Source organism: Mesoplodon bidens (assembly GCF_964165515.1).
Source record: "Mesoplodon bidens genome assembly, chromosome: 15".
NCBI classification, from domain to species: domain Eukaryota; kingdom Metazoa; phylum Chordata; class Mammalia; order Artiodactyla; family Ziphiidae; genus Mesoplodon; species Mesoplodon bidens.
In genome coordinates this window covers 57,751,144-57,777,767 of record NC_138171.1, presented here as the reverse complement: position 1 = coordinate 57,777,767, position 26,624 = coordinate 57,751,144, and the positions used below count along the sequence as shown (strand labels likewise).

At 56.1% G+C, this 26,624-nt stretch overlaps 1 protein-coding gene across 4 annotated transcripts in view; it reads left to right on the top strand.

Moving 5' to 3' along the window:
• CLEC16A (C-type lectin domain containing 16A) overlaps nucleotides 1–18,247 on the top strand; it is a 209,506-nt gene extending 191,259 nt beyond the window's left edge. For 2 of the 4 annotated variants that reach the window (XM_081257432.1, XM_081257433.1), the window contains exons 22-23: nucleotides 4,470–4,631; nucleotides 14,727–18,247. In XM_081257432.1, coding sequence (XP_081113558.1) covers nucleotides 4,470–4,631; nucleotides 14,727–15,082 — 518 coding nt within the window. In that variant the 3' untranslated portion in view covers nucleotides 15,083–18,247. Of the gene's footprint in view, nucleotides 1–4,469; nucleotides 4,632–11,002; nucleotides 11,127–11,529; nucleotides 11,593–14,726 lie in introns of all 4 variants that reach the window. The other 2 variants (XR_014017681.1, XM_081257434.1) reach the window with 2 other exon arrangements.
• Nucleotides 18,248–26,624: the final 8,377 nt, after the last annotated feature.

The following is a 26,624-nucleotide window of genomic DNA, read 5'->3' as shown; positions in this document are numbered from 1 at the left end:
AGCCCAGGGCTCCTGGAAAGCAAGGGATGCATTTCACCGTTGGCCCGCCTGCTATGGAGCTTGGCATCTGGCCCCAGCTGTGGGGAGGTTCTTAGTGGGTCCAGGGGAGAGAGCTTTGGAGGCCAGAACAGATCCCAGGACTGTGTTAGGGACCCAGCAGCTTCAGCCTGCCCAGTTCCCAGACGGCTCGTGTGCCTTCCTTCATCCTCCATTCTTTTTCTGGTTCAAGATACTATTTGTGGCAGGAGTCTTGGAAACTTCAGACAAGCACGAAAACATTAAACTCACCACAGCAAACCACCTGGTTCTCCCGCGACTTCTGCTTCAGCCCCTGCCGTCTGTTCGCTCTGCCGCCCAGACAAGGAGGGAGGCAGAGCCTAGCTTTTTTTTTTTAACCTTTTAGTTTGTTTACAACAGTGGGAGCAGGTGGGACGTGCTCTTTCTAACCTTTTTTTATTTACTATGTCTTGAGCGTTTCCCTCAGCACTTCATCTGCTTTTACACCGGCATGTCTAACAGCGGCCGAGGATTTGGTCAACCTGGCGTAGGAGACTCGATTTGGCTTTTCCCTGCTTGGTGGATGTTCCGAGTGCCTCCAGCTCCCTAGAGGGAGCTCCCTGGTGTCACACACACCAGTGCTTTGAACATCCGTGGACCCACCCACGGCGCCTTCCGCAGCATCAGTCAGGTTCTAGATGTGGAATCAGCTGGCTGGTGTAAAAACCCATACGGCCTTTGATATGCATCTCACAGGCTGTTCTTGAGACATACTCGGGGACGGCCAAGAATTTTATCTGCTGGAGGAGCTCTCAGGGAGACCTGTTTGCCTGTGCCCTTGTCCCATGATCTCTGGAGCATCTGTGCATTTGCAAGTACTTGGCAGCCCATGGGTGTTTGACTCGAGCCCAGAAAACCCCTCGGCACCCCCGCCAAAGCTAGTTCATCGAGAACTGCCTCCCTGGGAGAAGAGCAGGGGGCCAGGTGCTTGTCTTGAGTTCTCTGCAGAGCCCTCCTGACCCCTGACATGTCAAACTGGCTCTCAAAGTGTTGCCGCCTCGATTTGGGGAGGAGCCCCATGAAATTGCAAGGGGAGTCTGGGCACCAAGCTAAAAAACAAACAAACAAAGGGTTTCCCTGGTGGCGCAGTCATTGAGAGTCCGCCTGCCGATGCAGGGGACACGGGTTCGTGCCCCGGTCCGGGAAAATCCCACATGCCGCGGAGCGGCTGGGCCCGTGAGCCATGGCCGCTGCGCCTGCGCGTCCGGAGCCTGTGCTCCGCAATGGGAGAGGCCACAACAGTGAGAGGCCCACGTACCGCAAAAAAACCAACCAAACAAACAAACAAAAAACTTCACTGAGCCTTTCTGAGTCCCCATGCCATGGAAAGAGGGGAGGTGGATTTTTAGTAGCAGCAGACAAGGGAAAGATGCATTCAGTTGCCTCTGCTCAGCTAGACCCGCAAATGGGTGGTATCAGCGGTTGGTGTTTTTTTGTTTTCTCTCTCTAACTGTTAGCACCTACAGAAGGTGCACCATATTTTTTGTCAACCTATGGCTTGACCCCTAGTCCGTTCTCCAAATGAAGGAACTTGAGTATCCTGACCTCAGTCTCAGCATCTCGTCTGCTACCCCACACACTCCACCCCACATGTCTTACAGTAATAAACCAGGGCGTTAAAGTGCATGAGAGAGAAGATGTGTGTCTTTTTTTTTTTTTTTTTTTGGGGGGCTGCATTGGATCTTCGTTGCTGCGTGTGGGCTTTTCACTAGTTGTAGCGAGCGGGGGCTACTCTTCTTGTGGTGCGTAGGCTTCTCACTGCAGTGGCTTCTCTTTGTTTCGGAGCACAAGCTCTAGGCACACGGGCTCAGTAGTTGTGGCGCACGGGCTTAGTTGCTCCGTGGCATGTGGGGTCTTCCTGGACCAGGGGTCGAACCCATGTGCCCTGCATTGGCAGGCAGATTCTTAACCACTGCGCCACCAGGGAAGTCCCAAGATGTGTGTCTTAAGAGAAGGTGTGGGTGACCACCTTGGTGACTGCCACGTCATTCTTTCTGGCTGGGGCGTTTGTCGGGAGTGTAACAGGGTCGGCTTAGTCTCAACTCTCTTACCACAGTCTCCGGCCCCTCTGTTCACGGTTCTGATAAATAAGCAGCTCAGGGAAAGCTATCCTGACATTTTGATTTGTTAAGGAGTGATTCATTTTCAAGGCAAGTAAACAGCTTGTAAACTTGGGGGTTTACCACTTGAAGTGATTAAGAAGTAAGCAGCTATTAAGCTGCTTCTGTTGGGCTGTGGCTGCCTTCCCCCTGGGAATCTTCCTGGCTGGTGTTTGGATTCGCCTTGATGTTTGTCGTGCTTGATCTGAGGCTCTGCCACCACACACGCAGTATATCACATGATGCCTCTTCCTCAGAACTCCAGCACGGTAATCCTGCTATTCTCCGCCGTTGGTCGGTGCGGGGAATTTACCCACCGTGCTCCCTCCAGGCCTCGCATCTGCGTGCAGTCACATTGCCTGAAACCTGGGATGGCCTGGCTGGGGGTATAAATAGACCCAGCTTTTGATCCTTAGACAAAAATAATCTTACACAAACATTAGTACAAAAGAGCTTCTCCACGGTGGCTGGGTGTGGGTTCCCCTAAGTCCTGAGGTGGGGACAGAGCATCGGGTCCCCTTGCATGCCTCCCCACCAGGCCTGCCCACCAGCGGGTGGAGGGAAGGAGGCTCAGGGAAGTGGGGAGGCTTGCCCAGGCCCCCGCGGCTGGTAAGCGAGCGGATCAGTATGGAGCCCAGGCTTTCCTGGTGCCAGAGCCAGTGCCCCCATCCTCTTCCAGGCTGTGCACACTGTTTCCCTTGAGGGCCGGGGAGTGAAATATTTCAGGCTTTGTGGGCCATGCGGCCTCTCTTGCGACGGCCCAGTGCTGCCTTTGTAGCTTGAAAGTATCCACAGGCAGGATGTGAGCAAAGGGCACGGCTGTGTTCCAGTAAAACTTTATTTAACAAACAGTCAGAGGGCCATAGTTCTCCAACCCCTGCTCGACACCCCGCTGCCTTCCTGAGTTCTGAGAAAGGCGTGGTCAGGCCTGGAGAACCTGCTGGAAGAAGTGTCCGTGGGCTCTGGGCCGAGAGAGGTGCGGGCAGCGCAGGCGGAGAGCCTGAGGTTTGGGGCCGGGGTGAGTGTGCTCGGGGTGGCGAGGCTTGATGTGACTGGCCAGGAGGCTTGGGGTCCCCACTCTCAGATGGGAGGAGGACTGGCCCCCATCCCTGCCCTGACTTGGTGCAGAAACAGGCTGGGGCGCAGAGCACAGAGCTCCTGGGGAGCCAGTGCAGTCTGCACAGGCTCCCGGGAGCGTTGACAAGGCGTTTGTTCCTTGGGAGCTTTCCCGTGTTTTGTGGATGAAATCAGAAGCCGCGGCCCTTTAGAAAAGCAGGCTGTATGTACCAAGGCAGGAGTCAGGGTCTGGGAAGGCACATGCCTACCGGAGGAGGGGCTCCGGCGCGGCTCGGTCAGAATGGCCCCCTCCCGTCATAGAGAACAGCCTGCTCCCACCGCGTGCCAAGAGCGGAGCAGGCTGGATGGGCCTGCTTGTACCCCCCTTGTTCTCCCCATGTACCCCTGCTGCAGCGGGGTGGGGAGAGGCCGGTGACACACGGCCCGCCAGCACCTGAGAAACGACACTGGGCACGCGTCCTAGTGCTTCTGCTGCTGAAGCAGGGTTTGCCCAGGTCTGCAGGTCTCCAAATTGTGAGGCTCCTTCACTCCCCCGGGCTCTTCCCAGGCTGGGAAGGCCGCAGGCCCCAGAAATGTGCGGTCCCCATCCCAAACCTGGAGTTGCTCTGAGGGCCAAGTGAATCTCTGTGATTGCTAGCTTTTCACCAGAACTTTCCTTCTTCCCACCAAACTCGCCACCAGACCCGCCAGGGCAGAGCAGATTCTCTGGCAGGGAGCGTTTTCAGGGTCTCCCCTCCGGCCCAGTGTGGCGTTAAGAGCCCCTGGCAGAACTCGAGTGTGTGAGCAAAGGTACCGAGGTTCGGCCTTGAGGATGTCCCGAGTCCCTCTGTGAACTTCACCAGGACGCCTCTGAGCCCCGAGGCTGTGTGTCCCCTTCAAGGGCGCAGCCTGCGCGGTGCAGAGCCAGCATCAGCACTGATTTACGGCTCAGCCCCGCCCCAAGTCCCCCGCACCCCGGCTCTATGGCGGCTGCACCCTTTCCCTTGAAACGGCTTCGCAGCGTGTCCAGGTCAGTCCCAGGCCCGGCGAGCTCAGCTGATAACGGGGAGCAGACCCAGACTCCGAAGGAGCCGGCTTTGTGTCGTTTAGCGCCACCCTCACGCGGAGGCCCCCAGCCCAGCCTTCACGGTGGGAGCTTGCCACAGGGGGCCACACATGCAGTCCCCGGGGAGGTAGCGCCCCTCCCGCCAGGCCGCCTGTCCCTCCCACTGGGTCACGTCCCACCTTGTCTTGCAGGCTTCGCTGTGGCCCAGTGCATGAACCAGCACAGCTCGTCCTCCCTGTCCTCACCGTCGCCGTCTGCCAGCGGGAGCCCCAGCGGCAGTGGGAGCGCCAGCCACTGCGACTCGGCGGGCGCCCGCTCGTCGTCCAGCCCCTCGGCCGCCCAGAGCCCCGCAGGTATTGGCCACGGACACGGTGCAGTGGGGGGACTTGAGGGAACCCCGCGACCCCTCCACCTGAGAGCCCCGACCCCCAGCTGCTCCCCACCGCTGTGTCTGGGGACACTGCCACTCGGGGGTCCGCATCCGCTGGGACGTGCTGTTGGCGGCAGGCGGCTGTCGGCTCCCCGCAGGGGAGGAATCACTCCCTTTGCAGGCCGGCCCACTGGAAGGCCTCCCCGGCGGCAGGCAGCTGAGCCTAAATTCTCCCCATTATCACCCCCGGAGCCTTAGGTGTCACGAGGAGGGGTCTCCCAGGCATGATCGTTTGAACTCTGGCGAAAGAATCGTGTCTCTGCTAATTTTTTTTTTTCTCCTCCATAACACACCAGTTTCTTCTTTAAATGTTTGGTGCAGTCCAGTTGTCTGTGACGAGGCGGGGTGCATCTTGCCGCCCTTTTGAGAGTCTGTCAGGGTGGGCTAGAGTCACATCCTGCCCTCCTGTAACTGTCACAAGTGTAGATGTGGCACGGAGAGACCCCCTGAGCAGGGAGCCTGGAGCGAGACGTGTGCGTGGTCACCCTGTGCTCTGAGTTGCCGTGAGCCCCTTGCACGTGAGCCCCTCGCCGCAGGGCCTGAGATCCCGGGAGTGCAGATGCCGGCTTATTTCCTGAGCAACGCAGCCCCAAGATGCAGCTAGAGGAGCAGGGCCTTGAGAGTGCATGACACTTCGCACCCCGGCGGGTGACCCGTGGGCCTGGAGGGCCCCGGACATCTCTGATTTGAGAGATCCCCCCCATAACTCTGGTCTGTGCCCCCATTTGGGGACCCTCAGTGTCCTTTGCTGTTCCTGCAGGGTCCCATCCAGAGCCCTCACCCATCATATTTCAGAGACACCTGTGCAAACTCTTGTTAAGTGATAGATCGATGGGTCTTGACAAAAGCGGTGCTCCAGGGCGGCAGCCACCACAGCGCCAGGAAATCGGGGGACCCCTGGCCACCGTCCGCTTGGCACCAGAGACAGAGATCCCCTTGGGCTCCCGCACCTCTCTGCGGAGTTTTCAGCTTCCACGTTTCTCAGCAAAGGGTTAACCCCGCCTGGTCTCCATGCCTGTGGCTCAGGGCAGCTCTGGCCTGCAGCCCCTCCCTCCTCCCACAAGCATCCATTAACTCCATCTCCGACTGACATTCATGGGGCCCCAGCAGCAAGGTGACCCTCAAGCCACCTCCCCTAGACCCCCGTCCACTCGGCACCTGCTCCCCTCCCTGCCCCAGCCCAGGGAAGATGACTGCCCTGTCTGAGCTATTTCTGAGCCCGACTTAAGGTTGGCTGTGTATCCAAGCAGTTGCTGCTGCTGTTCCCAGGCTCGTAGCTGGGAAATTCAGACAGAGCTTTCTCAGAAGCCAAGATCAGCCCTCTGCCTCCCCCTGAAGCCTGGTCTCATGCTGGCTCTGGGGGCCAGAGTGCAGGGTTGCGTGTTTATGTGCTCACGTTTGTACCCGCGTCCTGCCTGCATGTGCGCGGAGTTCTGTGTCTCTGTTGTGTGGACCCAAACACACACACATACTTACAATTGCATTTTGGGTGAAAGGTCTCTTCCTGGTGCGGCTGTGTATGCCTTTTTTCATTTTTAAGGAGGCGCAACCAACAGCTAAGCGAACCAATGAGCCATACGCTTCTTTGCCTAAAACTGAAGCCAGCAAAGACCCACATTATCAAAATCGTGCCTGGGTGTGCAGCTGTCCACCTGAGTGTGGGCCCTGGGGCTCTGCCCTTGCCCACCTTGCACCTTGCGCTAGTTTCTTTGTTCTTGGCCTCCCTCAGCCCCTCCATCCCTACCCCCACCATCCCCTGCTCGGTGCCAACGACGTGTCTTCTCAACTCAGAAATGCAGGGGCTGTTAGCCTGGCTGTCAGGTCGCTAAGTGATGGTCAGGCCCCCGGCTGTCTGCTCCCGATCGGTGTGTCCCCGGCAGGCCTGCGGAGACAAGCGTGCAAGGCCCCATTTTTTATGCTGCCTGACAGTAAAAGCCTGGGGCCCAGCCTGCCTGTCCAAATCTCCGTAGACGCTGAAATAACTCACCTCCTGATGCAGGGCCGTCCTGTTGGGCGGCTGGTGCTTCACTCTCCACTGAAGAGCCAACTGTTGGTCCCTGGAAGGAGAGAACATCGGTGCCCACGGGCTGGGGCGGCAGATCTCAGGAGGACCACCAGTCACTTCCTCTCAATGCCAAACTTGCAGGCCGGCCTTCAGCCACCGGGTGCATCCAGAGAACACCACGTGGGGTTTCCATGTTCCCTGTAAGGCAGGTCTACCCAGACGGTTCTAGCATCTGCCTGGTGTTCTACCGAGCCATGCTGGACGGAAGAAGAGAGGCCGGTTTTTGTTGGGACAGGTGCCCTTCTGCCCGTTCCCGGGTTGAAGGCAGCCCAGGGTGGTGGCCCAGTGTTCAGGCGTCTGATTTGGAAGCCACCAGACTTTCCACCACAGGGCCTGGCCACCACCTGCCAGAGGCAGCATCCTTGGAGGGCCAGCCGGGCCACAGGTTGGGTCAGGGCCTCTCCTCCACAGCCCAGCCAGCCTGGATGGCAAACATCTGCAGCCCAGCCACGGAGCCGCTTGTCCTCAAAGTGGTTTTGGAGGACACAGTGCAGAATCAGAAGCATTCCTGACCCTGTGTTTCCAGAGCTTCCCGGAGTCCAGGAAGTTAGAGTGGAGAGCAGCCACCAGGCTGTTTGCAGCCAGAATTAGCAAACTCCAGGGGCTTCTTTGCCCTTGAAGCCACACCTTGCACCTCAGGGTTTGGTCAGGAAAGCACCTGAGAGATACCATCTACCAGGGCATGAGACAGACCCAGTTTTCCGTGTCTCTGCTCCATGGGGTCAAAACCTGGAATCGCGCAGGGATACCCATAAAAGCCAGGGGCAACCCTCGCACTCTCAGCCGTTGATGTGGCCTGGCCCCACCCCACCCCCCGCCCCCACCCGGCCCTCTGGGTGTGCACCCGCCACGGGGCGTCCTGGTAGGCACTGCTCCCAAAGCCCACGTGTCAGGCACAGTGCTCACAAATACGTTACAGACACCCCCTTGTTGCGTCCTGCCACCCTCCACCTCACACTGTGCTGTTGAAAACACAGGGGCTTGGAGAGGTCACACAGCTTGGCCATGCTGCTGCAGCTGGTGGCAGGGGGGCCCAGATAGGGACCCAGCCTTAGCAACCCAGAGCCCTACTCCGCCTCTTGAGACAGCCCAGCGGAGCATCGCTTTGGTTCCTAAGTCTGTCCCAGGTGCCTCCATGGGGTGTCCCTGAGACCTGGGCCTCGGGTTCCGATCGCGGTTGGGGGCCACCTATGAAGGGTGCACATCTCTCCTCCCCAGGCGACAGCTGCTCTAGAGCCAGATGAAGAGCCTCAGCCCATTCACAGAGGCCCAGGTTGCTGTGCAGCCCCAGCCGGCGAAAGCAGGGCTATGCAGCCCCGGGGGCGGGGGGAAGCCCAGTGGTCCCCAAATCAGCAGCAAAATGGACCCCAGACGGCCGCCTCTGCCAGCCCAGAGGGGTTCACCCCCAGATGAGGGTGTGAAACTGCTCTGACGCTTGGTTGTGTTTTCCGCCTCCGCCCTCTGTCCAGCCCAGGGGACCTTAGCGTTCCCTGCCTGGAGTTGAAAGAGGCCCACGCTTATCCCTAATACGGATTTCCTCAGCTTCCCATGGGGCCTCCAGTCTGAGCGCCTCGGGCCTTGTGGACACCAGGCCTGATCTCAGAAGGGTCCCTCTGAGCGTGGCCCTCCACCTGCCAGCCCTGACACCCCACCTAAGAGGCTCTTCTCTCTGCCTCTTCCTACCTCGGCCTTGGTACCCCACGCCACCCGCTACTATGCACATGTCCTGGGCACAGAGGGTAGCAAAGCCTGGAAGGCACAGGCTGGCAGGGGAGGCCGAGTCTATCAGAGGACCACACAGATAAGTGTCCAGTTATAAGCTGTGAACTGGAGGCTGCGGGCGGGGCCAGAGACTCCCAGAGAAGGTGTCACTGGAGGTGAAAGCCCGAGGATGAGGGGGTGACTGGGCCAGGGCTCCCTGAAGAAGGTGGCCTTTGGGTGTCACACAGTCCACCAAGGCCCAGCCCGGAAACTGCCTGGTGACAAGTTGATTCCTTTTCCCTGTCTTTCTAGGATCTACCTATCAATTCCACTCTTCCACATACAGACTCAGGGGGCAGTCTGTGTTTGAGAAACAGCCCCTATGCCCATCAGGGCTGAGGCCCAAGCGGCGGCTGCAGACCCAGCACAGGCAGAGGGACCATCACCAGAAGGGGGAAGGGTCACCGCCTAGCGGCGTCACCACTTTGCCAGTCGCCCAGAGACACCCTCTGCTCTGCTTCTGAGTCTCCTTCACACACCAAAGGCACATGGTAGGCCCTTGTGAGTGACTCCTCAGCAAGTACAGGCCCTCAAATCGGGGCCAAGAGACACCCCAGACAGAAAGGTCAAAACTGAATTCTGTGGTAACCAAAGGAACCAACCAGAAAGAGCTGGGGGCAAGGGGATTTTATTTTCATTGTCGATTATTTACCTGTTAAAGCTGTGCCCAACAGGGTTTACCATCTGGTTTTAGCACCTGATGCATGAGCCCACCTGTTCCCACTGTCCTTTAAAGACAGTGCCCTGAAATCCTCTAGTCTTTCCGGGGAGAGCTGGGCGCCCCACGCTGTGGAAAAGTCCAGGACCCTTTTGCCCGCTCAAACGGTATAGCCAGCCTCGTGGGCCTCGGCTTATTCCCCAGGGAGAAAATTACAGGGTTGGAATCGGCCTTTTTTTTTTCCCTAAACGTTTTATGGTTTTGAGAAGCTGAAATTGCAGAAAACATATGGCGGGAAAGAGAAAATAGATCCAATTTTAGAACCAAATGTAGGATCAGTAGGAATACTTTAGAAATATCTTCTGGGTTATGCCTGTACACGCACACACACACACACGCACACGCACACACACGCACACACAGTGTGGGATTCTAGTAAGAAAGCCGTCTCCTCAGCTAAGAGCTCTGTGACCTACACCATGTTCCTCAAACAGCCACTCTGCCTCCAATCTCCAATCTGTTGCGTTTCACAGGTGTTCTGGGTGAGCCACTTTGAGGAGGATGACAGAAAATCGTTTGTTAAAAAATGAAGTCAGACTGAAGGCCAGGCTGCTCTTTCCAGCGTCCATTTTCAGAGCCAGGGAGTTCTGAGCTGGGGCCACTCTGACTCTCCCCTAAGGGTTTATAGAAAGAAGGAAGAGCTTGGTTCCTGGTGGCCCTGTGCTGGGAGCCTGACGCGGGCCCTCCCTCCCCCATCCTCACCTGCTCCCTGAGATGATTGTCTGAAAGTACGACCTTCACCCCAGAGCACCATCCCATTTGGGCCAGCTGAGCACCAGACAGCCCAGGGCCGACCTGTGTGTTACTGACCCCGGGCACCGTGGTCAGGTGGGACTTTTAAGGACAAAACCCCAAGCCAAACGTGTTCTCTTTTCTCCGCAGTTTTATCCATGACGTTAATTTTTTTTATTGCGGTAAAATACACGTAACATCAAATGTGCCATTTTAACCATTTTTCAGCCTACAGTTCAGTCCCTTCGCCTTGTTGTGCTCCGTGGCACTCATCTTAAGCTCTGATGTAATCCCAGTTTTGTCTCAGAGGTGGCCGTTCCTCCCCAGGGAGATGCTCCTAACATTTTTGTTGCAGCCGCTTGGCATCTGCCCTCAGATCTTGCTGCTGTGGTTCAGTCTTGGTTTCAAAGGTGCGGATCACCAGAGTGTGGCCGGGAGAGTGTCACCTCGTGGCTGGGGAGGGGGTGACTAGGGAGGGGGTCACGGGAGGCTCTCCCAGAGCCGTGCTGGTGGCTTCGGTGGCTGCCACTGAGAGCCCTCGGCCTCATCAGTTGGGGTCAGAAATCTACTTGTTTCCCTAACTTGCTTTGGCTCTGATCCCCCAACCACAGACCCTTCCCTCCTCAGACTGGCCCAGGGATGCAGGGTTTTCATCTTCACCAACAGGCAGTTCTGTTCCTCCGCCCCCGAGGGTGCTCACCGAGACCAAGTGTCGCCGATGACCCCGAGAATTTCCTTCCCGACAGGACTGACCTCTGCCGTCTTTACCCGTCTTTGAGTCCCACAGGCGGATGATCTGGTTCTTAGCTGTCCCAACACCGCCTCACCGTGGGGGGCGGAATGGGGGTGTCCTGCCTGCATGGGGGCAGCGTCACCAGCACCTGCTGGGTCAGGCCCCCCTGCCTTACGCTCTCGTCGATGCTTCGCGTCCATCGCTGCTCTGTGTCCCCTCTCCGTGTCACCTTCTCCGTCCCGTTGTTAAAGGCTTTCTATGATCTGTCGCTGTGTTTCCCTCTAGTCAGGAGTGGCAGGAAAGGACGCCGGCGAGTGTTCAGCCTGTCGGAGGCCGACAGTCACGGCGGCCACTGGGTTTAGTGCTTCGATCGGCAGCTGTCACGGCACCTCTGGCACGGTCACTGCAGGCAGGTCTCCTCCGGTAGCCTCCTCGGCCCGCGACGCCCCCGCACGCTGCATTTCCACACCAGCAGGCTCCCAGGATGCCAGGCGAGGGCACGGGGAGCCCGGGCCACTGACCCGAGCCATTTCCTCAGCTCCAGTCCCTTTCTGGCCTCATCCCGCCTGAGGACCGAACCCCCGGCCCTTCACCCCTATGTCAGCTCCTCCGAGGCAGCCCCGGGCAGCTTGGAAACGCTGTCCTCCGCACCAGGCTCGGTTCAGGCCCTGAGCTAGGGGGGTTCTCCAGCCCCATCCCCGCAGGGCCCCCCCCCCAGTTTAGGCCCCAAGGGTTGGGCAGTAGAATTTGCAAAAAGCCACAAAGAAGTCAACTAGTTGCTTTTTTCTTTTCCTTTTCCCTTTATCCCCCAGCCTTGCTCGAAGCTAAGTGGTAGATTCCATCACGTTCCAGCCAGAGGCCAAGTCATTTCACTTGTCAGCGCGCTGGCGGATGTGACTCCATCATCTCCCCTTCTTGCGTTTAGAACTCCAAATAGTGGCCGCGGGTGGGCCGTGGTCACTGCCACCCTCCCGCGATGCTTCTCATAGGGTTTCCCACCTGTGCCCTCCCGCTGGGCAGCTGCACTTGCCAGGCAGGAGCCTTTGCCTTCTCTTGTGTTTAAAAGCTGCTTCCTCTGAGCTTTGCCCTCCAACTTGCTGTGCTGCACTGTCCTTTTCTTCCCCATGTCTCTCAGTCTCACCTCCCCTGGCCTGAGTACATCCAATCCTCATTTTTATTGGAAACTGTCACTCACTCGCCAGGGGTCAGCTGAGCCCCTGCCCTAGAGCCACAGATCAGCTTCCGAGGGTGCTGGCCAGGGACTCAGGGGACCCGCTGCCTTGGTGTCAACTTGAGGCAGCGCCATGGGGAGGCCCAGCATCCCTCACGGGAACCTGGACGTCGGGCTTTCCCGCTCCAGCCTCCACTCGTTTCCTGGGTCAGGCCCCAACCTGTGCCCTCAGAGCTCGGAAACACCAGCAGGTGAGCGAGGCCAGAGGGTTAGCAGTGACCACTGCGAGTTGACCATAAACTGACCATAAACTGTGTCCTCGCGAGGTAATTTTCCCCCCGTGAAAACTTGGCAGAGTTCTTGGTTTTTTTCCGCCCCTTGAATGCATAAATTTGTAGCTAACATTCAGGAAGCAGTTCTTGGTTTAAAAATAGGTAGGTAGGGGGCTTCCCTGGTGGCGCAGTGGTTAAGAATCTGCCTGCCAATGCAGGGGACACGGGTTCCAGCCCTGGTCCGGGAAGATCCCACATGCCGCGGAGCAGCTAAGCCCATGCGCCACAACTACTGAGCCTGCGCTCTAGATCCCGTGCTCTGCAACAGAAGACACCATAATGAGAAGCCTGCACACTGCAACGAAGAGTAGCCCCTGCTCACCACAACTAGAGAAAGCCCGCGTGCAGTAACGATGACCCAACACAGCCAAAAATAAAAAACATTTTTTTAAATAGGTAGGTAGGTAGATAGATAGGTAGAAAGAACAATGTTGTAGGTGATGGGTAAGAGGAGGTTATTTTTCCTATTTAAAAAAAAAATAGGAAGAGTCTGTTTTTCAGGGGAAAAACCAACCCTTTTAATAAAATTGTTGGTTCTCTTCCTAAAGAAGGAACCAGTTTTGTGTGTGTGGCATCGTTCGCTGATTTGTTTTCTAATATATTTGATAGCAACTTTCCCACACACTTGATCATTCTTATCACCAGAAACCCCGTTAGGGATCAGGGAAAGAGGTTTGTCGGCCCTTTTGAGTATCTGCGTGCAAATGCAGACCCAAGCAAAGAGGGAATTCTCACAGAGAAGTCTGGAGAAAACGTGAAAGAAATGCTCTGAAGCTCTGTCTCCAGGTGGCACAAAAGTGCCCTTGGAGAATCAGTCATTTCTAAACTGCCTCGTCATCAGCTAAGCTGACACGTGGGTCCTTATGCACGTAAGTTCCTGGACACGCTTGTTTGAAGCAAGGTGAGCCTGTACTCAGAGCCCCACGTTCAGATTGCGATGGGTCACAACCTGAGCCCAGGCCTTGAAACCAGCCCGTCACCACAAGGCGTCCTGAGTGGAGCAAATTCATTGAAATTCAGAGAAACCAGAAAGTGTGTGGGGTGTTTACTCAGCATTTGTGGGCTGAGATCACACCTCAAATCATTTTTTCCACTAGCGCTCGCCCATGTCCCACTGCCACCCTCTCAGAGCGAGGACAGACCCAAAGCCCCACGCAGTGGTTTTCTCTGGGCCTTATTTCTCTTTTAAAAAAAAGAAAGAAAGAAAGAAAGAAAAGAAGAAAAAAGGCCTTGTGAAGAAGTGGCCTGGGGCCTTTCCGAGCTCACCGTGCCCGGGAGTCCTGTTTGAAGCTATGACGTGTCCTCTGGGAGACTTGATCTGTTGCTTGAGCTTCCTCTCCACGCTGGGGATCCTCTTCCTCTCCTTCATCCCATTCTGTATGCCCTTCGGTTTTATTTTGCTCTTGGTTTTTCCATTCTTTTGCTCTGTGTTCAATTTGCGGTTCTGTTCTGTTTTGGCTTAAGAAAAAAAAAATACAACTGACTTAAGTGGAATCACATTGAACCAAAAAATGTCTGTCATCATCCCAGGGCCCAGAGTGCTTTCAGATTCATTGTCCTCAGAGTGTCCTCGGCGCCTTGTTGGCCCCAAGATCTGTAACAGAGGAGATGTGCTTTCCAAGCGAGACGCCCACGGCCTTCGTACCCATGTTTTCAAATCACTGGCACATGAAGTCCTGAAAGATGTTTCCCACGAGGAACCCCAGTGGCAGCTGGTATCTCTGTCCAAGCCAGCTCGTCTTTGGAAAGCAAATAGGCCACTTGTCTGTAATCTAATCACGGATTTTGAAAAGCATCAAAAAAAGAAATTGCCGCTTCTAAAATAACTGCATCGGGCCGCGCCTTCCTCCTGACGTGGTTTCTCTCCGTGGCCCCTGGGGGAGACCCTCAGGATAAGAATGGCCTGAGCGATCACAGCCCCTTTCTGGGTGCAAACTCAGCACTTAGAGGAGGAGCAGGCGACAAAACCACAGTCCGAGGTTTTGTTTTAGCTTTGCAAAGCTGAAAAATTGTATAGAATTCCTTTTTTTTTTTTTTTTTAAATACTGCAGGGAGTTACCTCTTGAGGAAATGTTACCAAATATAGACTCTGGGAATGGCCTGAGGTGATAAGCACACCCAAGCCTGTTCTCTCCCTAAACGCATATTTATCATCAGGCAGGTGGTTCACACACACAGCCTGTCTGGGCTGTTTCCTGGCACCAGGGACTGGGCTTCTGGAACCCACTCATTGATTCTGCACAAGCCCCTAATGTGTCCCTTGCATCACAAGTCAGAGTAACCATGGGCCCTGACAGATTTCCCCCAGGCCTAGGTAGGGCTGGATTTGCCAGCTTCTGTGTCCCCAGAAGGAGGAAGTGGAGACAAGCTATTCCCCCAGCACATCATCTCCCAACCAGACCTCCCTGGGCCTTTGTTCAGCACGGGAACAGAGGGTGCCAGCATGAGCAGAGCATCTCAGAGCTGAGCGTACCTTTGTTTTTTCTCCTGCCCCTCCCCCACCCAGATGACCCCATGACTATGGAACAGCCTCAGCCTAACCTTCCCGACCAGCTGGTGATCGTCAGTGAAACAGAAGCAGAGGCCAGGCCCAGCAAGAGCCTGGCAAGGAGTGCGGACGTGGAGACAGTCAACCTGTGCCCCAGCCTCATCCCCGCCCAGCAGCCCACCATCTCCCTGCTCTGCGAGGACACTGCCGACACGCTGAGCGTGGAGTCACTGACCCTCGTCCCGCCCGTCGACCCCCATAGCCTCCGCACCCTCACCGGCATCCCCCTGCCACCCACACCAGCCGCGGTGGGCACAGGGACCCCGGACGAGGGGGCTGTGCAGCCAGAGCCAGTGGGCCCCGCCGAGCACTGAGTTGACCTCCCTTCGTGCGTGTGGCCCCGCTGGCAGGGACCCGGAGCAGCTGACACGACAGACACCTCGGGAGTGTCCGAAGTTCTCCTCAGCCCCGGTAACTTCCTCGAACCATCCTTGCAGTCCTTTGCTCCGTTTGAATTCCCCTTTTACTTCACACCTCTTTGAGACCAGGCTGGGACCAGTGGCGACACCCCAGCGAACCCAGATGACTGAGGGTTCAACCAGAGGAGGTTGGGCTGGTGTCAGAGCCCATGGCCCGAGGGCAGCAGGACCCACCGACAACACTCCCTTCATCAGCCAGCCCCTCCCCAGTCTTGAAGGTCCTCTGCCACTGTCCCCAGTGAGCACAGAAGAAGCGGACGTGGTCACTTTGTGTAGAAATTTGTAGAAAAGCAAACTTCGATAAACATCTCCTTTGGATATTTATTCCTGCTTCTGGCCGCAGATGAAAAACATCTATTTTAAAAGTTCAAAAAAAATCCTCCACCCTAAGGTGTGATGTCATGTTAGAAGTGTAATATTACTGTTGAGATTTCATTTTCATTTTGCCTTGAACTTTCCAGCGTTTTGGGTTTAGAGTTCTCAGTCTGGCTTTCTCCATTGTCTTAAGGGATTCTCATTTCTTTGTTACTCACTAACTCTGCAAGCCTGTGGAATGATAAAAGTCCCTTCCTGGAAAGGTTAAGAGTATTTTCTAAGCAAAAATAAGGGAGAGACTCGTATTCTCAGGTACACACAGAGCTGGGAGGACCCAAAGTTTCTCTGCCGTGGCAGCGTAGGGGCCTTGCGTTACCCAGAAGATCTTTCCATGAAAGGGGGATAGTGCGGTCAGCTCCCCACTCAGGACCATTCCTCGTCTCTCCGGACTGAAACCAAACAGGACGGTTTTCCGGCATCACCTTCGGTTGTCGCCATCTCTCTATTTGTCTAAGAAAGAACGATTTAGGACTGCAGACATTCCAGCCCCCGTGGCCGTGATGCAAAGAACAGGCCACAGAAACCGTCCTCCGAGTCCATCACCTGCTGCTCAGTGGTGTGGGTGCCCGCATGCAGGGACATCCCGAGAGCCAGCCCCCGCCCAGCTGCAAGGACGTGATGTCCGAGCTCACAGGGCCATCCTCGGAGCTCGGGGTTTGTCCCTCTTCCTCTCAGCTGCTGCTGTAAAGATGCAAGCTCTTTTTTAAAATGGAAACCCCCAGTTCCTTCTCCCTTTGGGCTGGGTGTGTGCAGGCCAGGTCTCCGCTATATCCGATAAAGCTCCCAAGAGGTTCTTTCTACTCAGCCAGGCAAGGCCAAGCGACCCTCACCTCTCTGGTTGACGCTCAGACCTTCCAAAACTTGCCTCCACGTGTCCCACAGGAGTGCCAGCACCCGTGGTGTCAGTGTCAGCCGGTCCGGGTTATCAGGTGGCCTCAGGAAATGCCCCACACGCTTACCTCTTAGAGGACCCGGTTCCCAGTACCTCCCCCAATCTGCTGTCAGGCAGGGCCTGCCCGGGCCAGACTTCAGCCTCCTGAAGGAAACACACTGGTCCCCTGAGGAAGGGGAGTGGCGCCTCCAGGACAGATCTCTCCAGCCTTAAGAAGCCCTCCGGGCAGGTGAGCCCAGCCAGCACCAACAGGGGAAAGACCCAGCTCAGAAAGGCAGCCATTTAGGCAGAAATTCCAGGGACCCCGGCAAGGAGGGACAAGCCATGACCTTCAGGAGAGCCCCTTGGAAAGGACAGGCAGGGGGAACGGAAAGAGGGAGAAAGTCCATGTTGTCAGGGACAGGGGCCCCACTGGTTCTTCTGCCAGGATGCAGCGGCAGGCTAGCCCCAGAGCCACTGACTGCCGGTTTTGAAACGATTCTGGAGCAGCAGAAATGAGAGAAAGCCAGTGACCTCCCAGCTGGTGGCATTATCGTGAAGAACAAGCCAAGGCGTGTGGACCCTGCCCTGGGACCACCAGCCTGCTGTCTGAAATCCAGCGGCTCCAGGTGGCTTCAAGCTCTACGGGAGGAAAGTCTCGGCCGGGGGACAGCATGCCCAGGAGGACCTGCAGCAGTATCACCCAAGCAGGAGAGCTGAACACAGCCCAGCCTCCATGGGCTCTTGAATAGCAGGTGCGATCAGACCAAGCTTCCGCCCCACGTCTGGCCCAAGGGCAGGCCTCTCCCCGGGTGGGCTCGAGGGTTTGGTTATGGGCAGCCCACAGCCGGCTGGCAGCCAGGTCTCCACCGTCTGGGCAGCAGTGGCACAGCTATGTTTTCAGGAGCCCCCAGAAAATCTAACAGTGGGGGCACCTCCAGAGGGGCCCATCCAGACAGCAGGTGCTGGGACTCTGGGGCAGAGAGGTATAGCCAGGAATCCTTGGCGAGCCCGGGGCAGGGGCCATGGCCTGTGACACGCGAGTACCAGACTTGGATCTCTGGGATCGGCCTCAGCAGGCCCATCCAGCCCGCCATCTCCATGTCCCTGCAGAGACCCTCCCCAAGTCCACATCGGGCCCACTGGGTTTGCCAAGTCAGGGGCAGGGCTGGCCACATGAACCCCCTAACGTCAGCTTTGAAAGTTGCTGGGGAGAAGCACATGTCCTTTCCAGTTTGAGAACTTGAGCCAGCGAGGACGCCTCTCAAAGTCAGACAGGTACGTGCCCCCCCCCACCGGGGGTGGGTGGGAGGGATTGTCCTCCTGCCACCGGCAGGCCCTCTGTGCTGCTCTTCCCCCATCAAGCCTGCCCTGCTTGCTGCTCTCTGCAGAAGGCAGCTCCCACCCAAGCACCTGCACTGCGACCTGGGGGTGAGCGAGGAAACGCACCTCTTTACAGGCGTACACCAAGATTTCTCTAAGGTCTGAAGATGCACTGTTCAAAAAGGCACAGGGTGAACCAATTCTCATCTTCTTTTCTAGACGCAATAAATAAGAAATATTTAATGTAGTCATGACGACATTGGGCATAAACTGTAAGGGTTCCTTAAGTTCCTCTGAGTTGAAAATATGTAAATAATTCTTGTCCCAAGGAGGAGCAGGGCTGGGAAACCTCATGCTTCTGGGCTACGGGACTGTTGCAGGGAAGTACCTGCTCTCGCCAGCATGACTCACGTTTCGTGGGTACTGAACACGAGGGTGGAAATGAAAACTGGAACTTCCTTGTAAATCTGAACTTGGCAATAAAAGAAAAAGTTACCAAGAGTGTGGCTGCTGCTCCATGGCTCTGTGGCAGGAAGGCCACGGCCAGGCGAAGGAGAAGGTTCTCGGCCGTCTGCAGCTGCTTGGCGAGGGGCAGCAGCTGGGCCCTCCCTGCCCCCACCCTGGCCTGGGATCCCCACTTCCTAAAAGGGATGTGGCGTAGCTCTTACCCAGGGCTGGGAGAACGCCTCAGGTGCTCCCTTCAGAAAGGGCCCCAGCCCCAGGCAGGTGCCATGAGCCTGGTCCGTGTCTCCATCCCTCAGCTGTTGGGCTCCATGGAGCCTCAGGTTCCACGCCCTGAGGGCGGGCTCCTTACATTCCTGTCTCGCAGGCCAGCACACAGGCGCACCAGGGTGCGGGGAGCCTGTGCGATGTCGCTGTCGCTACCGCGCCAGGGGAAGCGAGAAAGGCTCTCCGCTGAGGACAGTCAGGTGAAGTCATGCCGTGCCGAGGTGGGCAGCTTTCCCGAGCACACGGACGTGCACCAGCATGAGCTCTGGAAATCCCTGGAGATGGGATCACGGGTTATTCCAGAAACTTCTGACTCTCCAGCTCAAGCCTGGCCCAGAAACAGCCGGACCTTCTGGGCCTTGAGGTAAAACCCGAGTTGAGTGCAAGGCATGAATGGGGCACCCCACTCGTGCCGAGGGTTGAGGTGATGTCGGTGGAAAGTGTGGGCCGCTGCTCCGTGTCCAGCCTCGCACTGGCCGCCAGCAGGGGTTTAGCCCCGGTAGGTTCCTCCGAAGTCCGCCCATGAGGCCTGCGGCTGAGGTTGGACCCCGCTCTGCACCAGGGGCGTGCTGGGTGCCCGGTGCTGGGCCAGGACCGGCCTGTAGCCTCGCAGGCACATGGACACTCGTGTCATGACGACTTTGGTCTAGAAAAAGGCACTCGCTGGAAGGATGCCCAGGGAGAAGGTGGAAGACCGGCCTCAGGACCAGTAGAACCAGGGACAGCAGCTGTTGGGGGTTCGGCTCCCTCCCGCCCCAGGGCTCCGTCCAGAGCGCCTGGGGTTGGTGGGGGAAGGGGGCGACAGGTCAGGGGAGCAGGCGAGGAGCCGGGCAGGCGCTCTCCTGCAGCACAGCCCTGCCCTCCCACAGGTGAGGAAACAGGCCCAGCAGGGCTCTGCAACCTTCCCACGCAGGGGCCCTGGAGCGCAGCCAGCCTGCGCTTTGTGTTGCCGGGCCGAGCATCCCAGGCTGTTTACGGGAAGGAGGCAAGCAGCAGTTCTGGGACGTGAATGGCTGTCAGAATCATCTGGAACACTTGTCCACCATCTCAAGCCACGTGCCACCCCAGGCCTGGTCAGTGAGAACCGAGATGGTGTCCGGCGGGAGACCCTTGCACAGCACGGCACGGAGGGCTTCCCGGCTCTTAGGGAAATGCCGGCCTCTCTTCAGGAGGCAGTCTGGAGCCAGGTCACCCCCGCGTGCTTGGGTTTCCTGTCTGCAAAGCAGGGACGGGAACAGGCCGCCCCGTGGGTGGCTCGGATGGGGAGAGCCTCGCAGGCTTAGTGCTCGACTCAGGGCAGGCGGCCTGGGGGCCCTGGTCTCTTGGTGTGAGACTCTCAGTGGCAGCTTCCACCACCCCCTTCCCGGGAATGGCCCGTGGCCTGTTTGGTGGCCTTGGGCCAGTCACTGCCTCTCCGAGTCTCCAGTTCTTTGTCTGTAAGGCAGGCTGAGGAGCCCCCAGGCCACGGGTGCCCTCCAACTGGAAGTGGCCCAGTGTTCCCCTGGGGCTCTGCCCTGGGGGAGGTGCCCGGCAGGCCTGGCCGAGCCTCCTCTGACGGTACCTAGAAAGTAGAAAGGCAGGTGAGGGCGGGTGGGCAGCCCACTTCCCAGCCGGCCGCCGGCTGGAAACCCCTCCCCCTGCTGTCCTGCCTCCTCACGGCCCTTAAGGGCAGTGGGAAAAAAACCCTCAACATCTGAAGTGCTTTTCTCCAAAGGAAGATAGGCTTGAATCACCAAACCCGGAACAGGCGGGGCTTCCTGGGAACTTTAACTAGAGTGCAGATGGGGCCGTGCAAGGCCTCCCCGCAAACCCCCCGCCAGAACCTCTGCTCCACACCCCCCAGCTCAGCCTCCTCTGGCCCCGCCAGTCCTCCTGGGCCACAGCCATCCAACCCAGCCTGGTTTCCCCCCAGAACAGTAGCAGGTGCCCACCTGGACACATCAGGCTCAACACCTGAATGTCACTGCCACCTGAAACCACCTCCCTAGTTCATTCAATCTGCGTATCCGTGCCGAGGCCCCTGATTTGCAGCGGCTTCTGTGCCGGGCTGGGCTCCGCATAGATAGATGATGGTGAATAAGATGGAAAGAAAGGCAGGAGGGCATCCTGACGTGAGCCTTGGCCCAAGGCACCTGCCTGGGCGGCCACTCGAGGCCCCTGAAGCTGTTCCAGGAGCTTTAGCCTTGGTGCTGAGAGCAGTGGATGCAGTGGGGGTTTTAAAGCCAAAAAGTGATGTAATCTGATGCGTGTTGCAAGAGATCGCTGGGCCTGCAGGTAAAGGACGGTCAGGAGAGGCCCATCGCAGTGCGGAGGGGTCACTAGGGAAGTGGGTGGCCCGAGACATATTTAGGAGGTAAGACCGACAGGTTTGCTGGACTGGCCACAGGGGAGAGAGCCCAGTGTCCCCCAAACAGCCATCTGTCACCTCCTCTCTTCACTCCTTTCTTCTTTGATGTGTTTGCTTCTCTTTTACTCTGTTGCTTCCACTGATTGCCAAAGGATTGCAGAACCCTGGTGACAATTTGGCAAAGCATAGAAAAATAGTATTTTCCACAATCCCGCCATGAAGGGATAGCCCCTGTCGCACGCTGGCAGATTTCCTTCCTGTCTTTTTTCTATGCATTTTAGCAATTGACATAATACAGTGGGTGTGATTTCATGTCCTGCTTTTGACACTTAGCCCCCTGGTGTCAGCATTTCCCGTGTTACTGGAAGCTCCATTTCCAAAGAGTATAAAATGTGGGGGGATGTGTCCCTCGGGTTAGCTGTTGCCCAGGGGTGGACCTTAAAGTTGCTTCCACTTTCATTATTTTAAATTACCCTGCAATGAACACCTTTACACATAAACCTTTGTCCATGTTTTATATTATCAATCCCTAGAAGAGGTTCTGAGCATAGGTCATAGAAACATAAATCACTTTAAGGCTGTAAACTGCCAAGTGGCTTTCAGAAAAGGTCGGCCCATCAACACTCCCACCAGCCATGTGCCATTTCACCACAGCTTCCTCTGCCTGAGTGTTGCCAATTTTTAAATCCTCCCCATTCTTACAGCCCAGCTCAAAGCTCACCTCCTCTGCAAAGCCTCCTGGGATTTCTCCTCTCCATCCTCCACTTTCCGAGGCCAGTCGCTCCCCTCCCTCCACTTGCCCCGAGTCCATCCCAGCTGTGGTTGACTTTGGTCTGATATTCCCAGGCAACAGGCAGATGAGTCCCCCGCCCACCCAGCTTCCTGGCCCCAACTAGCCAGCATATTTTGAGCCGCTGTAGATGCCAAGAAGCTTCCCCAGCAGCCTATGAGGTCAGCATTATGCTCTTTTACAGAGGAGGAACTGAGACCCAGCCCAGAGAGGCCAAGTGATTTACCCAAGGTTGCACAGCTGCTAAGTGGTATTGCAGGGGCTCGAATAGCAACAACTCCTGCTTAACGGACACTTCCTTCAGGCCAAGCCCAGGTAAGCGAGGTACATGCCTGATCTCATGTACCTCAACAACCCTACCCGACCGGCATAATTATTATCCCCATTTTACAAATGAGGAACCCGAGACCCAAGGTCACCCAGCTCAGGAGTGGTGGAGCCTCAAGCCAGAGTCTGTTAGGCTTCCAGTCACGTCTCTCGCCTCTCAGAGAGCAAAGCCAGGAACCACCACCCCACGTGCGAGGGGCCGGGCCAAGCAGGCCCCTCGCCAGCTCCAGTGAATTCACAGGAACTGCTCGATCCTGCCCTATCTCCGCATCTTCTCTTGAACGTGCTTATCTCCTGCACTTTATTGACTTGGCTTTCCTGCCAGTCCCTGGGCAGGAACAGCCCTTTTGGGGCAGCCACTGCCAAATGCCTTGGAAACTGCACCCTCTGCCTGGCCTTGGTGGCATCTGTCACTGAGAAGAGGTGACTCAAAGCCCCACCTCCCTCTGGCCCCTCCCTGGGAGGCCCCGGTGGGCAAGGAGGAAAGGTTTCACTTCCCCCATCGTTTGAACATTGATTCAACAAACATTGATTGAAGCACCTACTGTGTACCAGGCAGTGGGGAGGCAACAGTGAACAAGTCAGACAGAACTCCGTGCCCCTGGAGCAGACCTCCCAGGAGGGCGAAGCCAGCAATAAAGAAAACAAGTACAGAAATTCCGTAGTGACTAGAAAGTACTGAGTGCATGAGAAGATACAAATAGAGCTGAGGTAGGGGTCTCACGCCAGCTGGTGAGAAGAAGAAAGGGGCTGCTGCAACTTAATCAGGGAGATCAGGGAAGGTTGTGCTGAGAAAAGGACATGTGAACAAAGATGGAAGGAAGTGAGGGAGGGACAGACATCTGGGGTTAGAGTATCCCAGCCAGTGGGAACAGCCAGTGCAAAGGCCCTGGGGCACATTGGAGGAACTGTGAGCGCTGGTGTGGCTGGGGAGGACTCAAGGAGGGTGAGACCTGAGATGAGTAGGGATAATGAGATGGACTGGGGGTCCTGGGAGGCCACGGGGGCCCTGGGAGGACTGTGAGGAGAGGAGGGCGATGTCATGACCTAGGTTTTAACAGGGTCACCCAGACTGCTGCTTGGAGAAAATCTGGATCAGGGTAAGAATGGAGGTAGTTGCCAAAAATCCAGCTCACCAATTTGACGAGTCCCTGTAGCTTTGCCCCTAGAGCTACGTGTACACACACTTACGTGTAAATGTGCACATGTACACACACGAGCACATGCATACACACACCCATAGACCTTGGGACCAGACAGACCCAGGCTCCACCCCTTACTCCACAACCAACTTTCTTTGTGACCAAGAACAAGCAACTTCCCATCTCTGAGCCTCAGTTTCCCTTCCTGGAAGATGGAAGTTCAGACACCTTCTTCCAAAAGTACCAGTGGGTAAATCTGCAGTTTGCCGAGAGGAGGGATGGCGAGTGGGTGGCCCCCAGCGGCACCCACACAATGGCCCTTTCTCCTTGACGTGCTGTGGATGGTAAATGAACTGGTTACCCTGGCTTCTGACTCCAGGGAGGGGCTGCCGGAAGGTGCCTCTGGGCAGGATTGTCCCAGGCTGGGCAGGAAGCTGCAAGGGACCACCTCGGCCCTTAGGGAGTGCCCAGCCTCTGGGGAGGCAGCCCCATAAACAGCCCACCACAGGGTCCAGCCAAGGGTCTGGGACCCTCCAGGCTCACAGATCCACCTTGGGTGCTTCTAAATTGTGAGAAATTAATAGTAAGAAACACGCGTGGAAGCATGTTCCGAAGGTTGACCCCACACTTTCCTGCCCTGCGTTACTCCACAAACATGTATCATCATCATCGTCATCTTTATCTTCACCTTCACCACCTTTATCCTCATCCTCAGCATCATCTTCTTCTTCATTCTCCTCATCTTTATTATCTTCTTTCTCCTCATCCTCACCTTCTTCATCTTCATCCTCATCATCTTCATCATCATCACCATCATCACCTTCATCCTCATCCTCAGCATCATCTTCTTCATTCTCATCTCTTTAATCTTCTTTATCCTCATCCTCACCTTCTTCATCTTCATACTCACCTTCATCCTCATCGTCTTCATCATATTCTTTATCTTCATCATCATCACTGTCATCCCCTTCATCCTCATCCTCAGCACCCTCTTCATCACTGTCTTCATTATAATCTTCATCACCATCTTCTTCATCCTCATCTTCTTCGTCAAAATCCTCATCCTCGTTAGCGTCTTCACTAGCCTTTACAAAGCGTCACCTCTGTATCAGGCCCTGTGCTAAGCATATTGTTAATGCTCCATCTCATTTAATCCTCTCAATAACCTTGTGAGGTGGGTACTATGATCTCCCCATTTTCCAAACTGAGGCACAGACAGATTACAAGACTTGCCCAAAAGTCACAGATCTGGGGGACAGAGCTGGGATTGATTTCCACGCTGATAGTCCTGCTTGAGTGCCCTGACCTTGACCCCAGCCCAGTGGGGAAGCCCCAGTCATGGCCTGGGCCCTGTTGGCAGGCTTTGCACACAGGCCCTGCCCTTGCTGGGGTCACTGTACCTCGTCCACGTCTGCACTGATGCCCTGCCTCTCCCACAGAGCTTCCCTTTCCCTGGGTCAGGGAGGATCAGCCCTGCTTCCCAGAGGGGGCAACTGAGGTGGGGAGAGGCAGACTCACTCAGGTAGTAAGTGCAGGATTCGAACCTAGGTCCTCTCCCCACACTGCGCCCATGGGGGGCTGGTGAGAGGGGGGCAGCCTGTGAGGCTGGGGACAGTGTTACCAACCACGGAGCATACCCCCCTCCACTGCAGCCTCCAGGGACCCTCTAAAACCACCCCCACCCCCCTCAAGTTCCCCTAGTGGCTCTTGATGTCCCCACTGGGTCCCCCCAAGTGAGAGAGATGCGTTGGGGGTCTCAAATTACCTCAGATCACAAGAGAAAGTGATTCCCCTTTTCTTATTCCCTTCTGGTCCTTCAGGTGGAGGCAAAGAGAAAACCTCCACTGGGTGCTTGTCTATCTTTAACAGCCTTTTGAACATTTCCTGATTTCCCCTTTTTGCAAAAGAAAGAACCCCCCTCCTGCCGCCCCCAGTCTTCAATAGGCAACCTTTGGAGCCAGAACTGTTTTATTTTCATTGTGCTTGTTTACAGTTACCTGCTACTTATGGCAAGTTGGACTGGTGTTTCTCTTGTGGTGATATTGTGAAATGTCCTTTTTGATTAAAATTAGCTTTTAAGGGCTTCCCTGGTGGCGCAGTGGTTGAGAGTCCACCTGCCGATGCAGGGGACACTGGTTCGTGCCCCGGTCCAGGAAGATCCCACATGCCACGGAGTGGCTGGGCCCGTGAGCCATGGCCGCTGAGCCTGCGCATCCGGAGCCTGTGCTCCACAACGGGAGAGGCCACAACAGTGAGAGGCCCGTGTACCACACACACACACACACACACACACACACACACACAAATTAGTTTTTAAAATAAATTTGTTAACCATAGTGAGATATCACCTCACACCTGTTAGAATGGCCGTCATCAAAAAGATAACAAATGCTGGAGAGGGTTTGGAGAAAAGGGAACCCTTGTGCACTGTTGGCGGGAATGTAAATTTGTGCAGCCACTGTGGAGAACAGTATGGAGGTTCCTCAAAAAAAATTAAAACTAGGACTACCATACGATCCAGCAGTTCCACTCCTGGGTGTATATCCGAAGGAAATGAAAGCGCTGTGTCAAAGGGATTTCTGCACGCCCGTGGTCCCTTGCAGCATTAGTCACAATAGTCACGGAAACAACCTAAGTGTCTTGTCAATGGATGAATGGATAAAGAAGATGTGTATATGTTCACAATAGAATGTTATTCAGCCACAAAAAAAGAAGGAAATCCTGCCACAACATGAGACAGCATGGATGGACCTTGAGAGCATTATGCTAAATAAAATAAGTCAGAGAAAGACAAATACCGGCCTATCACATTTATATGTGGACTCTAAACAAACAAATGAACTCATAGAAACAGATCAGATTTGTTGCTACCAGGTGAAAGAAGGGAGACCAGCTCTGGCTCAGCCCAGGAGGATGGGTGTGGGGCTGTGTAAACCCCAAGAGGATGGAGGGGGCACAGCTGAATGTGGATGGCGTCTAGGTTGACGTGGCTGCGACACACACACAAGCTGAGGGAGGGCCTGAGACTGTGCCCACCCCTGTGTCCTCAACCTGTGAAGGGACCGCAGAAACTCCAGAAGTTGCCACGCACCCAGGTCCTAAGAATTCTGGAATCCAGCTAGAGGCTCGAGGGTTTGTGTGTCCACCTAGCTCAGGTCTCGGCCTGGGTCTGCCGAGAAACAAGTGGCTGAACACAGCCAGGGTGAGGTCTCACTCGGCCACACGTCCAGCTTCAGCCCAGGCTCTCACCCCCTGACCGAGCGAATGGTCACCAGCAAAACGAGGATGACCAGTGCTCTCCGCCCGTACGGCCCCAGCACAGAATGGCTCAGCGTGGGGATGGCCATGATGGGCAGGACACCTTTGAAGGAAACCTTCAGGCAGCCTGTTCCTAGAAGGAAGGGCCTCACCCAGTGTTTACCTGCTGGCACCGGGAGCCCGTGGCCAGGCGGGCCCTGTCACGGTGTCCCCTTCCAGAGCAGGGAGGGAGCAGTCAGGGCGCCTCGGGCAGGGCTCCTGTGAATCCGCCCTCC